Below are 16,509 nucleotides of genomic sequence, written 5' to 3'. Positions count from 1 at the left end.
ATCCCGGGAATCTCAGGTTTTCTTGAAGCCAGAGAGCCTGCTTTGCATCCTAATGCAGAAACTCCTTTAGAAAATTCGTATAATGGATCAAGGCAGTCATTACCTTGTCAGTGAATTAAGAAAACTTGAGAGATGCCAAAAACATTTCCCCAAGACTGCAGCTGAGCTCTCTCAGACGGTGGGGCAGAAACAGGTTTAGGAAGGAATCAGGGAGGAGCATGGTGCACGGTGCCGAGAACATTCTTTGCAGGTTTTTTGACGGTAGGTGTGAAGTGGTCCCAGGAGACCCTGTGGTCACTGGACCGTGCCTCACTTCCAGGAACTGCCTCTCCTACCCGATATGCTACTAGGGTCCCCCAAACCTTGCTTCCCTAGTGTGTTAGATATCTACTTTGGAGTTGGTAAAACCTGGCTTTGAGTCCAGGCTCTGCCATTTACTGGTTGTATGACCTTGGGCAAGCTCTCTGAGTAGTGTTCTTTATCAGTGAAGTGGGAGATGTATGAAGTCCAGTCAATATGCTCACTCCTTCCCCACCTCAGTTGGGGGATAATTGGATTAGGCCTTAAACGCCAGGCCCACTTTCTACCTGCCTCCTCCCATACCTCTCATCCTACCCATGAGCACAGCTGGTTGGTTCTGTGTTAGGAATCTGCCCCCTGCCCACCCCTCAGCTACAATTACCTGGTCCACATTGCTCATTGGAATTTGAATTTCTCTCCTGTCCACTCTGTGTCCATTTCGCCTTCCACTTTGCAGCCAGATTTAATTGGGTCAGGTCACTCTTTTGCTCAAAACCCTCCTATGGCTCCCTCTCGCTCTGGGCAGAAGCCAAAATTCTCCCTTTGGCCAGAGGTCGATATACTGTCTAGGTCCCTCACTTGCCCTAGGCCCCTCCAAGGCTCTGAGTCAGTTTTATTTGTAATTTTAATTTTCTTTATTCCTTAAAGAATAAAGAATAGAATATCCCCTGAAATTGCATAAATTCAGGTCCCCCAGACATGGGTACATCCCCCACGTGGCCCATGAAACCCTACGAAATCTGGCTCCTATGCCTCTCTAACCTATTTCTCACCCATTGCTTCTTTGCTCTCTCCATCCACACTTGCCTCCTTGCCATTCCTGCCAGGCACACTCCCACCTCTAGGGCCTTTGCACTTGCTGCTCCTTCTACCAAAAAGGCATTTTCCCTTAAAATGTGCAAGGTCCACTCGCTCACCTCCTTAGGGGCTTTATTCAGTATCACCTTTTCTTTTCTTTTTTTTTTTTCAGTATCACCTTTTCAATGAATCCTCTGCTGACTGCCTATTTAAAATTGCACCTTTCCCCCACTCCAACATCATTCTTTTTCTTCCCTGATTTTTCTCCAGAGCACTAATTGCCATTCAGCTGGCTGTGTTTTATACTTACTTATTGTCTATCTCTCCCACCACCTGCCCACTGGATTGCAAGCAACAGGAGGGCTGGCATTTCATAGTCCCAGGGTTGGAACACAGCTTGACACCCGGTAGGTGTTTACTGTTGAATGAATGAACGTAACCAAAGTTTCCTGTCTGCTGCACTGACCCAGGCCCTGCTGGGTCCCAGAGACCCACAGACCCTGCCTCAGCTCCTAGAGCCCCACTTAGGGATGGGAGACAGTCATGCAGAAGAAGATCCCATGGCTGGAAGTAGGGACAGAGTTGTCTCTGGGACCTGAAGTTGGAGCTTGGAAACCTATCTGCCTCCTCTCTCAGGCCCTTGGTACTGCTTTATTATGTGGGAGAGGTAGAGGACTTTCTCTGATGGAGGAAGACCCTTTTTCCCCAGTCTTGTTGAGGAGATTCCTCATAACTGCTGCCTTCCTTGAGAATAAGCGTCACCTTCTCTGGGATTCTCTTTAAAATGTCCCCCCTAAGTACATGTACACATGTACACATACGCATACGTGCAGGAGCACATACCTCTGCATGCACACATGTGGCTGTGCACACACATTCACACGACATCCTCTCGTCTGACCTAGCTCGGAAGCCAGGACATATGCTCTTTTGAAGCAGTTCCAAACTAAAGCAACCTCTGGATTATTGAGAACGTACCCTCTTTCTCCAGAAGACACAGGCCTTGCAGTTCCCAGGATGCTAACCTCACAGCAACAGTCAAGTTTACCCTTTCCCTATTATCCTGGTGTCTCCATTCTTCCTGCTTCCCTGTGGGGTGGGGGTAGGCGCGGGAGATGTCCACAGAGTCTTTCCAACTGGCATCTTGGGAGGGGAACTGTGTGGTCCTGGCTGGGAACCAGATGAGCCAGGTCCTGTAAGTCACCCCTTCCCTGTGGGCCTCTGGGCCATCATTCCCTCTCTGGTCCTCCAGAATGAAATTGGAACCTTGCCACTCTGCCTTGTTTGGGGACTGAGGAGATCAGGAAATAAAAGCAGAGGACATTTCAAAGTTAAGAGTATGTTACTCCATGTCTAGAGAGCTTTGGAAGGGCAGGAGGAGGGAGAGGGAAGGGAGGTATTATGAAGAAGCCACAGGAAGTGGAGTTCTGTCTATGGGTTCTGTCGGTGAGGAAAGTAGGGTGTTGGTCATGCTGACAAAGTCAAGGAGATGCCCTCCATCTGAGCCTGTTGATTTTTCTGAGAGAGAGTAGACTCCCTGTGATATTCCCAAGGAGGTAGGTTTTAGCTAAGGAGGGAGGAGCTTGCTGAGACCTTGTCCTGGTTGGAGTGGTAGGGAGCTCCTTGTTAGTGGAGTTAGATTACTCATCAGGTGTTGGGTATCTTTAGGGATGGAGCATAGTAGAGTTGGGAGGATTTAATCAAGAGTCTCCCCTCTAGCTTTCAACCCCCATTCATTAAGGAGAGCCAATGTCCCAATGGCTGGAGCCTGGCCCTCTGTATCTCCCTCATTCCCCTCTTCCCCAGATCATTCCTTTTCCTGGGTCAGGTCATCCAGGAGCAAATGAGGAGGTCCAGGATATCTGAATGGTGTTGCAGTTGGCATGATTATTGCCTTCCTTCTCCCAGGAGGCCCCATACTTCTTCTGAGCTTTGTCCCTACTCAAATTTCATGGTGGAGGTTGACAGATGGCCCATCAGTGTATTGGAAACTGGCTTCAGAATCTTTTTTTTTTTTTAAGATTTTATTTATTTATTCATGAGAGACACAGAGAGAGAGAGCGAGGGAGAGACACAGGCAGAGGGAGAAGCAGGCTCCATGCAGAAGCCCGATGTAGGACTTGATCCCAGGACTCCAGGATCACGCCCTGGACCGAAGGCAGGCGCCAAACCGCTGAGCCACCCAGGGATCCCCTGGCTTCAGAATCTGATTGCCTGGATGCTTGGTTAATGTCTAATGTCTCTGAGCCTCTGCTTCCTCATCCGTAAAACGGGGGCACTAATAACACCACCTTCCCCAGAAGGCATAGCAAGCAGTAAATGAGATACCTGTAGCACACTGAGCCCAGTGCCTGGCACTTCATAATTGCCAATACAATGAGCTATTCACACTCATTCATTCGCATCTCATCAGCATTCTTCCCTGGGAAGGTACTGTGGGGACACATGCCCCTGTCCCTAAGTTAGTCACAGACTGCCTGGGGAAACAGAACAGTGCATGTCAGGCTGTGCGTGCACACACACACACACACACACACACACAAGTGCACAGAGGAAGTATCTGATTGAGTTGGGGTCAGAAAGGGCTTTCCTGGAAGGGAGATGACTAATAGCATCTTAAATAGGGAGGTCTTGTCTGATATGAGAGTGCCTGACATGGGGGAGAAGGGTATACTGGGCAGGGAACAGCACGGGCAGAGGCTCAGTGAAATACAAAGCTCGGGGTTTACCTGGGAGGGTAAGAAAGGGGAGGGAGATCTGTAGGTTCTGTGCTGGGGTGTTGTGCTGAGGCATGCTGAAGGGAGGCATGTCATCGTGGGCGTGTCACAATCCTCAGCTCACAGAGTTGTTATGAGGAGTCTGAGTTCACAGTGGTATAGGGCAAGGCACAGGGCCTGGTACATGGTGAGAGCTCGCTGCCAACCATCATGATGGCCTGCAGATGTGTGTGGAAGGAAGACTCTTCTGATGGCAGATGTACTGTAGCGGTTAACATGGGCACTGTGGAGGCCAGTCCACGGGACTGTGGTTTCCAGCTGCAGCCAGAGGACAGGACCTTAACCTCCAGGCTTCTGTCTTGGCAGCCCGTTCCTCTACGCCCTCAAGCTGCCAAGGTCAAGGTGCTGACTGCTGCTCAGCTGGGCCTAGGGGAAGGTTAGTGAATGGAAGGATCTTCTGGTAGGAAAGCTGGCCCCACCAGGGGAGCAGGGAGGGCAGAAGAAGGGGTTGCCATGCTGGTCTTTCCCTGGGAGTGGGGCATGGGGGCCAATACTTAGTGTCAAGGGCTTTCAGAAAGGGCCACGTTCCTCCCTCTCCCCTCTTCTCTTCCCATCTCCCTATCCTCCTCCTTTTTGGCTCCTTTCTTTGTGTCCACATCTTCTTTCACTAAAGCCACTCCTGAGGGTAAGGGGCCCACAGGTGAGTTGTCACTATTGCTGACTCACCTGTTAGCCCCCTGACTCTCCTCCTGAAACACCTCACCCTTTCCCATCAAAGATGAAAGCAGGGCCTACCAGGTGACATTCACGAAAGAAGCTGTGGACACTGGTGGCAGGATTAAAGGGGCGCTTGCTTCAGCTCAGCTCTGGCTGGCTGGTGCCCTGTGGAGGATGGGCTCAGGCTTGCTAGGGCTCCTCATTTGTCAGGAGCAACTGGACATCTGGACATTGTGGGTAAAAGGATACTGACAGGGATTATCCCATGGCTTGAAAACTGTTGACAGTCAAAACTGAGGACATGAGAGTGTCTGATGAGATGCCGCCTCCTGGGCCCAGATATCCACCCAGCCCCTGCCCAGGGCTTCCCAAGTCACTCCAGGAGATTAGGTGCACCCTCAAGAAGTGGACTGACCTTTGCCTCTTGGCTGGAGACTTGAAGTACTAGCCCTGCAGACCATCTAAATGCTGGCCATCTGAGGATCCTTCTTTGTTCATTCTTTCAACAAATATTTGAGTACCAATTCTCTGCTAGGTTTTGGGGATCCAGTACTGAACAGATGCAAACTGTATGGAGAGTACTCTTGAGAGGACTTGAGATAGGTCTTCTGGAGCTCAGGAGGGAGGGGTTTGTGAACAAGATGAGGTCTGTTGCTGACCTGGAAAATTTCTGATGTAGGGGGCCATGGAAGTGTCCTGTGCTGGCTCGAAGCGACAGTGGTGTTGGAAGGGCACAGGTAGCAGTCCTGCTAGGTAGGAAGGGCAGTCCTGCATTCTTTCCTGGTGTTCTGAGGCCCTAGAAAGGTAGGCACATGGAGGACCCTGTGGCTGGCGGGGCCCCAAGTATTGGTGCAGGGAGGGGAGAGGAGGCTGGAGCTGTTGGGGGCACAGGTAGCTGTGTAGCCAGCACATTAACCTGAGAAGCAGATGGGCTATGAGCCTCTGGTGGACTAGATAGAAGCCCCAATCCCCTCTGAGGGTCCAGGACACAGCTCTCATCAACCCTCAAATTATACCTGCTGTTTACTGGGGACCCCAGCACCAAAAAAACCACCAACCCACCCAGTATGAACTAGAGCAAGAGCACCACTCCCCTACCCCATCCCCACCATGCCAATGAAGAGATACTTTTTTGTTTTCCTTCTCCTCACCCTACCACAGAGGAGAAGCAAAGGTCTGAGAGGTCAGGGGAGACCTATTAAAATGGCACATGAGCTGGAAAGTTTTACTTGGACTGGACTGAGTCTGAGAGTCAAAGGGCTGTAGATGTAGGGATGAGAAAGGGGGCATTGACAGAGGTCAGCTGGATGAAAGAAAATACTTTGTGTTTGTACATTTCAATGAATCAGTTATGCATTCCATACATCAGTCATCCCATTTTTAAGTGAAATATCGTGTTCTCTGCCAGGCACTCTTCTAAGCATTTGGCACTAATAGCTCACTTAAATCTCTCAACCACCTTGCTGAGTAGATGTTATCATTACTTCCATTGTACAGATGAGGAAGCTAAGGTTAAGTGACTTGCCCAAGGTCACACAGGCTGATACCTAGCAGAGTCAAGACTCAAACTTAATAATAATATGCCATCAGGACTCTTATCACATTTAATAACATGGGGGCAAGAGTATGTCTTTGGGTGGATCTGGGCTGTGGGCTGTCACTTTGAGGCCTGTAGTTTCAACATGTTGGGAAGCTCTGTAGTGGAAAGGCGGAAGGCTAGAGAGGGAGTGCTGAACTGGGCCAGGCCCAAGGCCCACTTAGAATCATGGATTCTCACAGATGGGCAGGATCTGGGAGACAGGTCCAACTTTAGCCCCATTTTACTGATGAGGAAAGCCACAGGGCGCCCGGACTTGCCCAGGATCACTATGCCTCAGACCCTCTACCTGTCCCTCTCTTCTTCATAAGCTTCTTACTTGAATTTTATGTCCTGGGACTGCGCTCCTGTGATTCTAATCTGAAGGAGGGAAGGGAAGGACTGCCTTAGAGGCACAACACCTAGGTCCAGGCCCTTTTCTCTTACGGATGCCTGCCTGCTTGCCCCAGGAATGGATTATCCTGGATCAGAGAGTAGCCGCCACAGTTTGGCTTATCCTCCAAAGGCAGCTGCAGAGAAGGTTGGCGCTGACCAGGGTGCTGAACCTGGATGGCCCTTCCTCTAACACTCAGCCTAGCTGAGGGGAGGAGGTGGAAGGGAAGGAGACTCCTATGAGACCAACATGACTGTTTTGGGCAGTTTAGTGGAGCTACAGTTTCTGTGGTCTGAAGCTTTGGGAAGGCCACTCAACTGCTCTGGACCTGCTTTTTCATCTGTCCAATGGAGAGAGTTGCTCTGATCCTACTATACTTAGAAGGCAGAGGTGAGCATCCCTTGGGACAGGTGACAAAGCCCTGCACAGACCCCAAGCCCATCTCTGGGCCTGGTGATGGCTCTCAGGAGCTCACCCTCACAGAGGGGCTTCACAGGCCTGTTTCTTCCTCTGAAATAGGGGTTGTGCTGGGTAATTTCCTAATGTGGGTACTCTGGGCGCTGTGGCTATAGATGGAAGTGCTCAACAACATGAGATACACATGGCACACCTGAGAGTCTTAGACCATCCTGGGGATTATGCTGCATTGTTCCTTTTTCACACAAGTTCTGACTTCACTTTCCAGCTTCAGGAATGGGTCCTGCACACAGATCCATGCTCCTCCCCTGGAGACGATCTGGGGATCTGGGTATAGCAGTTCTACAAAAAGAGCACTGGCTTTAGAACCAGGCTGACTCAGGTTCTCCTCATGGTTCTGCCATCCCTAGAGGGGCAAGCCTAGAATGTCAACTACTGAGGCTAACAGTGTTTGCCTTGTGGGTGGCTAGGATGCTACATGAGTAGGAAAAGCTGAGTAGGAACACCTGGGTGGCTCAGCAGTTGAGCGTCTGCCTTTGGCTCAGGGTGTGATCCCAGGGACCTGGGATCAAGTGCTGCATCAGGCTCCTTACAGGGAGCCTGCTCCTCTCTCTGCCTATGTCTCTGCTGCTTTCTGTGTCTCTCATGAATAAATAAATACAATCTTTTTTTTTTTTTAAGAAAAGTTGAGTACACCATGGGTTCCAGATAAATGCTTGTTTCTTGCATTGGAGGGCAGCTTTATGCTGAGCCTTTATCCTCCATCCATATGGCCTCAGTAATAACTGGCACTGAGCTCCAACTATCTGTTTTTAAGATACACTATTTGGTGTATCTATTTGGACACTGCAACAATCCTGAAGGTAGAGGTAATGCTCATTTTGTAGATAAGGCCACATGCCAACAAAGGTAATTCTGTGAGTCATACCCATGCCCACCTGATTCTTAAGACTCCTGCTTGACTTTTGAGCAAGCCAAGCTTACTAGACCTTTTCAAACTCTTTTTCTGGTTTAGAGAAAGAGGACACTACCTCAATATGGTTGTTATGATTTGAAGATATAATGGATGTTATTTTACAAGGGTACATGTATATTTAGAAACATATATGAAACACATGTGAGTGACCCATAGGTGTAAGGGAATGGAGTGGGTATAAGGGATAAAACTCGAAAAACAAAATGAGGGAGTTCTAACATGCATTAGTCATCGTGTGCCACAAACCAAGACGACTGGCTGAATTCTTTGCACCTGATAGCCAAGTGAAAGGAAGTGATACAAAGATTGTACACCAGAGCATCTCAAACTTTTAACCAAGCACCTCAGGAGACTGTTAGGTTCAGGCAAGCTGGGGAACTGTGGCTGTGGTATTCCTCTGTATCCTGGCCCATGGTGCAGCCAGACACAAGACACAGAGTAGACAGAAGCAAAAAGAAAGATGGCCAGCTGTAGGAAGTAGGAAGGAAACAAGGCAAGGAACAGCAGATGAGGACGTGGGGGGCTCTCAGAGGTAGGACAAGTGATCTATGGCACATCAACAAAAGATAAGGATTTGGAATCACACGTTTATTTTCCTTGTAAGCAACTAGGTAAACACAGAAATTGTAAACCAAGCAAGAGTGCCATGAACTGCACTAGACTTGAAAAGGTCAGAGGAACTTCCCTAGAAGTACATCCTAGAAGTACTGCACATTCTGATCAGAATCGTCCCAAGTCAAACCCAATCCCTCTGTAGCTCACCAGCCATGGTCACCCCAGGGGTGACTGGTTCTGATCTCTGTCTTGCTCAGCCTAGGTTAAATTCTTTTCTTTTTTTTTTTTTAAACAGAAGACAAAACTAACCATAATGAAATATCACTTTGCACCTACTAGGATAGCTATATGCAAGAAGACTAACAAGTACTAGTGAGAATTTGGCAAAACCAGAACCTTCATACCCTGATAGTGGAAATGTAAAATGGTGCAGGCAGTCTGGAAAAGTCTAGCAGTTCTTCAAAAAGTTAACTGTTTAAACTGAATTGCCACACAATCGAGCAATTCCATTCCTAAGTATATACCCAAGAGAACTGAAAACCTATGTCTACAAAGAAACCTATTACACAAATGTCCACAGCACCATTATCCACACAAACAAAAAGTGGAAAAAAACCCAACCACTATTCATTAACTGATAAGTGGATGAAGAAAATGTGGTATATATCCACGCAATGGAATATTCTTCAGCCATAAAAAGGAATGCAGTACTGACACATGCTACAGCATGGATATGAATCTTGAAAATGCTAAGTGGAAGAAGCCAGACATAAAAGGTCACATATTGTGTGATTTTACTTATGCAAACTGTCCAGAACAGATCTTGAGATCTTCTCATCTTGAGAGAGAAAAAAGACTAGCGGGTTGCCTAAGGCTAAGGTTAGTGGGGGTGACTGTTAGTAGGTATGGGGTTTCTTTTTGAGGTGGTGAAAATGTTCAGGAATTAGATGTGTTGATGGATGCACAACACTGTGAATATACTATAAACCACCGACACGCACACTTGAAATTTATGAGCATATGATATATCTCAATAAAGCTGTTTTTTTTTTTTTTAAAGAAGGCACAGGTTATGAAGTGCTGTTATTTATTGTTAAGGCTCCCACCTTTCCATTCCACAAGACACATCCACAATACCATTCCTTTTGGCTACTTGGCAACTGCTCACAGCTGGGAGGGGGAAGTGGCCCAGAAGAGGGCAATCACAGACACCATGACTTGAAAGTTCCTGAAGGCCCCATTCACTACACCCACACAACTAAGACATTGTCTATGTTTCTTAGTGTCCCTGATACAAGGAGACACATGCAAAAAGTGGCGGATTCTGCAGAGGAGAATCCCTGAAGTTTGTTTTCAGAAAACAGAATTGTGTATAGGAGCATCCTTTCGACCTCTAGTGCTAGAAAACCTAAGTGGCGAATTTATTGTTCCAATCACCTTTACCTTGAATCATGGTTCTAAAAGTGGTCTACTTTCCCTGCCTGTCTGATGGTTTCTAGTGTGGTGTTCCTTTAAATGCTTCCTTTCATAATAAAGGATGCTTGTGTGACCGAAGTGTCCCAAGTCCTTTCTTTAGCAGGTATGACCCAGTTCCCAAAAAGAAACCTCCATCTACCTGCAGGCCCTGGACTGATGACTGCATTTGCAGCTCTGCCTAATCTCTGAGTCCCTCTCCAGAGTGAAAATGTTCTAAAGGCTTCAAGAGTGTCTTTTACAAGATCGGTGCTTGAGATAGGGCCTGCCAGAAATGCCTGGGGAGCCTGCTCATGCTAGCCTCCTGACCCAGACCCCAACTTAGTTTACCCCTAACCCACTCTCAGGCAGGGCAGACAGGCAGTTCCAGTCTATAGCATATTAGCAGACACCTCAGGAAGGCTCTGGTAGCTTATCCTCTACCCACAGATAAATATTATGTCCTAGTATCCGGGAAGGAACCCATGGAGCTGAGATGTAAAATGACCCACCAATGGATGAAATGCTAGTTGCGGAGGGAAAGTGACTAGTGAGTGCCTTGACCTCTTGCCTCTGAGCCTGATGCTCTTTGGTGCTCTTTCCACTCCAGCACAGGGGTTCATCACTGACCACGTCTGTCAGGCCTCGGGCTGAAAAGGATCTGGAGAACACCAGAGGTCAGGCGGTCCTGGACAAAGGACACAGGCTTCTAGAGGCTGGGGCTCCCTGGTGAAAGGCCCTCCCTGGGTTGTTTCCTGCTTTAGTAGCTCCTCCATCCACCACAGCCACTGGCTTCCAGAGGCTGGGCTCCCTGCTCCTTTCTGGAGTTCAATACCACACTCTGATGGAGCCCATGCTCCTGTGCTCTTCTTGTCTGGGCCCCGAGGGGGACTTCCATAGGGAAGTGCCACACAGAGCCTCAAAACTTCATTCCTTCCTCTGCTCCAGTTTCTAGCAGTGGCCACACAGAAGCAGACCCCAGAATGTTTTAGAGTAGGAAAGGCCCCTCAGATCTCATAGGCCACAAGAAAGTGGACGGGAAAGCCCCTTGGGTTAAGTTGGTAGCAGAAATGAGCTCAGACTTCAGGTCTGTTTATTCTGCTTAGAGGCTGCCATTGTCCAGGCACAGACAGACCAGAGGAGTGTGCAGACAGGCAGAACTGGAGGACTCTGCCCTTCTCCGAACGACAGGTTTTTGCTACATGCCTGCCCTTGTGAAAGTCATCCTTAGGGCCCTATGGGGTTTCCAGTCCCTCATTTTCATCTCTGCAGTCACATGGGGACCCACTTAGTGAGGTCAGGAGCAAAAAAGCAATCTATGAAGAGAAGGTGCCTGAGAAGCAAGAACAAGCCCCGGGTAGGAAAAGAGTCATTTAGCCCTACAAAGACAAACTCTACGTGTCAGAAATGGAAGAAGCTGGGCAGTAAAGAACAGTGGGAGACTGGCAACATGATTTTTGTATTGACATTTGGTTCTTATAATAACATCCAAAATGCGTTCTGTTCTTATAGTGCTGCAGCTGGGACTGCATCGGACCAAGTGTATATGTTGCCGGAGTCTCCTTTGAGAAGTATGGGGCAGCTGGTGGGGAGAGAAACACTGATTTCTCTATGGGACCTATATGCAGCCAGGTGGAAAGCTGCAGCAAGTGCTTTGGCTCTGACAGGCAGGGGGGAGGCAATTCCAGCCGGCCCGCAAACACATGGGCAGAGTCCCTTGCCCCCAGCCCGCAAGAACACGGTTGCTGATGGGGCCAGCAATGGCAGCTCCAGGAGAGTGGAGGGGAGGCTGGGATGTTACATTCTTGAGGCCTTCACAGGTACATGTCATCGTAGCCCGGCGGGGGGAGATGGTCTGGGTTAGGTCTGGAATGGAAAGAGGGGCTGGTGAGTTGGGAGTGATGAATGCGGTCCTGAGCTGAGGGAGTCTGTCCACCAGAACAATGCAGGATTTTGTGGGGTTTAAGAGCATGTGCTCTATGGTCATGGTTTGAATCCTGATTCTCCCACCTTGGAGAGTTAATTCATCTTTCAAGGCCTTGATTTATATAGGATGTGGACAGTAATATGCACCCAGGAATCCTGAGTTCCTGATGCAGATTAAATTTCCTCAAGTATGAGCAGCTCCTCCTCTGAGTGCTCCCTGAGAGGGGCTGGAGGAAGGGAGGCATTGAGGGATCGGGAGCTCCAGGGAAGTATCAGGCAGGGGCCTGGAGGAGGCTCCATTCCCTTGGCAGTGGTGGATGGAGCCCAGTGGTGACTCTGTACCTGGAGTCAGATCCCTGGTTCCTGCAACACGGAGCAGAGCTGCCATCAGGCCCTACTTTTCAGCAGGCCTGAGTACCTACCCAGATGGGCTGGTCCCAATGGGTCCAAAGGGGTCAAAGCGTGCTCCTGGGGGCACAGCGCCTGGAGGAAGACGGTTTGGGAGGCCCGAGGATGGGTCAATGAGTGCTCTTGGGAAGCCAGATCTCAGGGGATCCACGATCATGCCACCTCTTCGACACCTGAGGCAAGAAAAGATGTGTGAGCAGGAGTGGCAAGCAGCTGTGGAGAAGGGGCGAAGGAGGGGAAAAGGGACCAAGAATGTGGGTGGGTATGTACTCTGCACAGCTCAAGCAGATGTAGGTGGATGGTTGCCTGAGCGCCATCTTGCGCAGGAAGTGTGCAAGAACAAGAATGCAAAGAGCACACCTTTCTTGACGCTCATGGCCTGGCCTGCTAGCTCTTCGGGCTCCCTGAACCCACAAAATTGAGATTCCTGCCATGTCCTACTTGCAGGGGGGACAATTTTATCAAGAATAGGTGCCACGGGTGCCGGGGTGGCTCAGTCGGTTAAGCGTTTGCCTTTGGCTCAGGTCGTGATCCCAAGGTCTAGGATCAAGCCAAGCACTGGGCTCCCTGCTCAGTGGGGAGCCTGCTTCTCCCTCTTCCTCTGTGCCTCCCCCTGCTCATTCTCTCTCTCTCCAAAATGAATGAATGAATGAATGAATGAATGAATATAATAAATAAAAAGAACAGGTGCTGGAACCTGCCAAGGTCAATGTAAATCCATCACAAGGCTCTGCAGAGTACTACTTTAGATCTAAGGACTAGTAGTAGCTTGGAGACAATTCACAAGGCTGGCTTTCTTGTGCTTCCTTAGAGGGGCTCAGGGTGATCCATGACAGCACGTAGGTTGCCCAAGTCTGGCTCCTGTCAGCATGGAGTTCCATGGACCCAACCCCTTGTGCTCAAAGCAGGATGAGTGAGCTGATGTTCCCCAAAATTTGAGGTCACTGTTCCAGCTTAACTATAGGCTCCTGTGATTTCCCACTGTCTAAAAGAAAGGCTCAAGTTGGGGTCACTCTGCAGCAGAGGTTAAAATCTACTCAGAAGCATTCAGGGAAGACAGGGCATAGCTAGGCTGTAATGACTTTGTTGGGTGCTTGACAACCACCACACACAGTCTAATGGGGAACAGAGACTCCCCCAAGCAAGTAACGTTGACCTCTGAATAGCCCTGAACTGCCCATCAGTCTGTGGCCCCCCCGTGTGCTCTTCAGTCTGCACCTGAGAAACCTTCCATCCAAGGGAGGCTGTGGTCCTCCACCAGGGCCAGTAGGCTAAGGCATGACAGAGGCTGCTAGCTGGGCTTGCTCAGTCATTCCCAAAACACAGGGCTTTCTGGCACTGCTCCGGGCACAGCAGAGCAGAACAGCGGCAGTGACTTGTTGGCTGCTCAGCCACAGCAGCCTCCTTCACCCCAAAGGAGTCTGACGAAAAGCTCTAAGATTAGAAGATGAGCTGGGCTGAAAAGTCACAAGAGTAGGTTGTGTTGCTGCCCCCTCCCCAGCAGTACTCACCCAAAGGGGTCCAGGTCCTCTCCCCCGACAGCAAATGGGCCCAGGGGATCACACCTGAAACAAACAAGGGGCAATTACCATAAGTCCCAGAGCAGTTGGGCTCGTGGGTTCCCAGGGGCTTGAATCTGACACCTGTAGGGCCCAAATGCATTCCCCGGTATGGGGGGAGGGGAAAACCTGTGCCTGAGACCATAACACACCAGACACTTCAAAGTGGTCTTCGGCACAGACCAACACTGATAATATTACAGAGGCAATAGGAAAGGAGCTGAACACGAAGCTGAAAACAAGGAGGATCTCCAGACTGTCAAAAATACAAATATTAACTGTGGTAACCTCCAGATAAATTTTATTTATTTACACATTTCTCAAGTTCTTAAACTTTGTGTAAAGAACCAAGAACTTTTAGATCAGAAAATATTGGAAAACCAAAACCAGAACTCCAAGACTAAGATTTAAAAGCTTCCAGGAGTGGAGTGAGATGGGTGCCCACACACAGCTAGAACAGGGCTCCTCGGCCTTTTTCCATGATGGCCTCTGTATGACACTCAATCCCAGTACAGTCTGTGTACTCACTGCAGCCCCCTGGAGGGCCACAAACCACTGCAACCTCAGAGTTTTTCACCCCCATACCAAGAGCCCATTTTTGCTCTCCCTGGGTATGCACGAGCTAGGAGCATGAAATGAGGGCATGCTTTCCGGAGAGCAGTTCTATACTGTCTAACGTATATACCACATATGCATCTTTCAGAAGTCAGGTATTTTCAAACTCTTTGATCCAACAGTTTTATATCTAGGTATCTGTCTTAAAGAACACATCATTCAAATGAAAATATCACATAGAGGCTTTAATCAAGGGAACTGGAATTGGCCTAGATAGCGGCTAGATATGGTATATTCCTAAATGCAATTATGAAGACCATATATTCTTAGAGTGTTTTAAACTGATGAGAAAAAAATGTTTATGCTTTGGTGTTGACTGTGGGGGAAAAGGGAGAGTCTAGGAAATCAAGGGTGAGAAATGTGTGTGTGGGTGTGTATGTATAAATAAAACTAGAAAGAATCACACTGAAAATATAAACAGTGATAGTTACTCCTGGGATAATTTTCTTTATACTTTCCTGTTTTGTTTTTTTTTTCTATAAAGGATATAGATATAATAAAAACAAAAAAGATTTAGAATTTGCAAAAGTGTGCTTTGGAGTCTGCATGGAGCCCTAGTGAGCAATATGAACCTGGCAGTTCTGTGTTTGGGGTGGGGCAGCGGTGGGGGAGGGCGGGTCTTGCCAGACCTTAGGAGCTTTGTAAACTTGTAAACAGCAGCTAATAAATGCTTATAGGTAAGAAGCCCTTAGTTAAAGAACTGGGGAAAAAAAGTCTAAATGAGGTGTTTCTTCAGTCAGTTCTACCTAATAATGCTAGAAAAGATACTGTAATTTAGGTGGATGTGGCTAGATTTCCAAGGGAAGGAATTTTTCCTGACCTAGATGACTGTTCCCAAGTCATGGTTCATGGAGCTGGTGGTGGAAGTTTCTGGTGACCTCTGTTATCATCCTGCCACCCTTGATACACCAGGTATACTGGAGAGCTGAGAGTATCTTACCTGTTATCCCCAAGACCTGCTCTGCTACAGATCAGCAAACAGAAGGGGCTTCAAATGGCTATAAAAATGCCTGGGAGAACAGAGAGCCAAATTGCTCCTGAAACACACAGCTTTCTTTCTCTCTCCCAGGCCACAGAGCATGGCACAGGGGAAGAAACAGGGAACAATGAAGGCTGGAAAGGCAGCTGCCAGGCCCACCCCAACCACTGTGTACTTGAAATTGTCACAGCATATCCTTTGACTCAACATACTTAATGCAGCCTTCATTATAACACATGCACACTACTCTGAACTCGTTAAATACATGCTCGGAACCCACATTAAAATAGTCTCAGTCCAGAATGTGTTGAATGAGGCAGATTACAAGAATTAAAAGAAAGGTAATTTTTGTATATAGTCTCTCTGAAATCAAGCCCCTACTACTTCATCTGAAATCAACTGAAGGAGAGTGTTACACACTAATGCTGTAGGCAAAAGTGCCTGGCTGGGTTCATGTGGTGGTATGTCCTAGCTCCTACAGGGGCTCCGCTAGGGGATTTGAGTGTGATCCTGACCACAATTTCCTCCTTCTGTGCTCCCCCTCCTCTTAGATAAAAACAACACTCCTCACTTCTGCTATCTAAAAAAGGTTTTGCACCAGTCTTACGGAAAAAAACAAAACAAAACCAATACCTGGTTTTCAGAGCTCTTTTGATTTCAAAATTGCACATAAAAGACCGTGGGCCCATCAAAGTAAAAATGATCCCTCTCACCCCTGTTCCCAGCCTCCCAGGTCTTCCTATAGACAACTAAGATATCAGTTTCTTACATGTCTTCCCAAAGATACTCTGCACATATAGACAGCAAGTATGTATCTCTCCTACTTTTTTTAAACAGATGAATGTGCTCAACTCCTTATATACATTATCTTATTTCATCTTTGCAGTAGCCCTCTAAGCACATATGTTCTTTAGTATTATTTTACAGATGAGTAAACTGAAGCTCAGAGAAGCAAGGTTTCTATACAAGGCCACACAGGTAGTTAAGTGTCGGCCCAACTTCAAAAACCATGCTGTTTTAACTGATGTGTTGAAACTGTTTACATTTAATGTGATTTTTTGGTGAGATGTTTAGATTTATATCTACCATTTATTATTTGTTTTCCAACTGTTTCCTGTTT

The 16,509-nt window shown here is 48.0% G+C and overlaps 1 protein-coding gene across 2 annotated transcripts in view; it reads right to left on the bottom strand.

Moving 5' to 3' along the window:
* Nucleotides 1–11,342: 11,342 nt before the first annotated feature.
* PSMF1 (proteasome inhibitor subunit 1) overlaps nucleotides 11,343–16,509 on the bottom strand; it is a 39,667-nt gene continuing 34,500 nt past the window's right edge. For both annotated transcript variants that reach the window (XM_055305081.1, XM_055305072.1), the window contains 3 exons: nucleotides 13,748–13,801; nucleotides 12,251–12,409; nucleotides 11,343–11,768 (listed from right to left, as the gene is read on the bottom strand). In XM_055305081.1, the coding sequence (XP_055161056.1) occupies nucleotides 11,717–11,768; nucleotides 12,251–12,409; nucleotides 13,748–13,801 (265 nt within the window). In that variant the 3' untranslated portion in view covers nucleotides 11,343–11,716. The remainder of the gene's footprint in view (nucleotides 11,769–12,250; nucleotides 12,410–13,747; nucleotides 13,802–16,509) is intronic.

The sequence above is a fragment of the Nyctereutes procyonoides genome, unplaced genomic scaffold, assembly GCF_905146905.1.
Source record: "Nyctereutes procyonoides isolate TBG_1078 unplaced genomic scaffold, NYPRO_anot_genome, whole genome shotgun sequence".
NCBI classification, from domain to species: Eukaryota; Metazoa; Chordata; class Mammalia; order Carnivora; family Canidae; genus Nyctereutes; species Nyctereutes procyonoides.
Note: the sequence above shows the minus strand (reverse complement) of the source record. Positions and strands in the feature narration are given on the sequence as shown.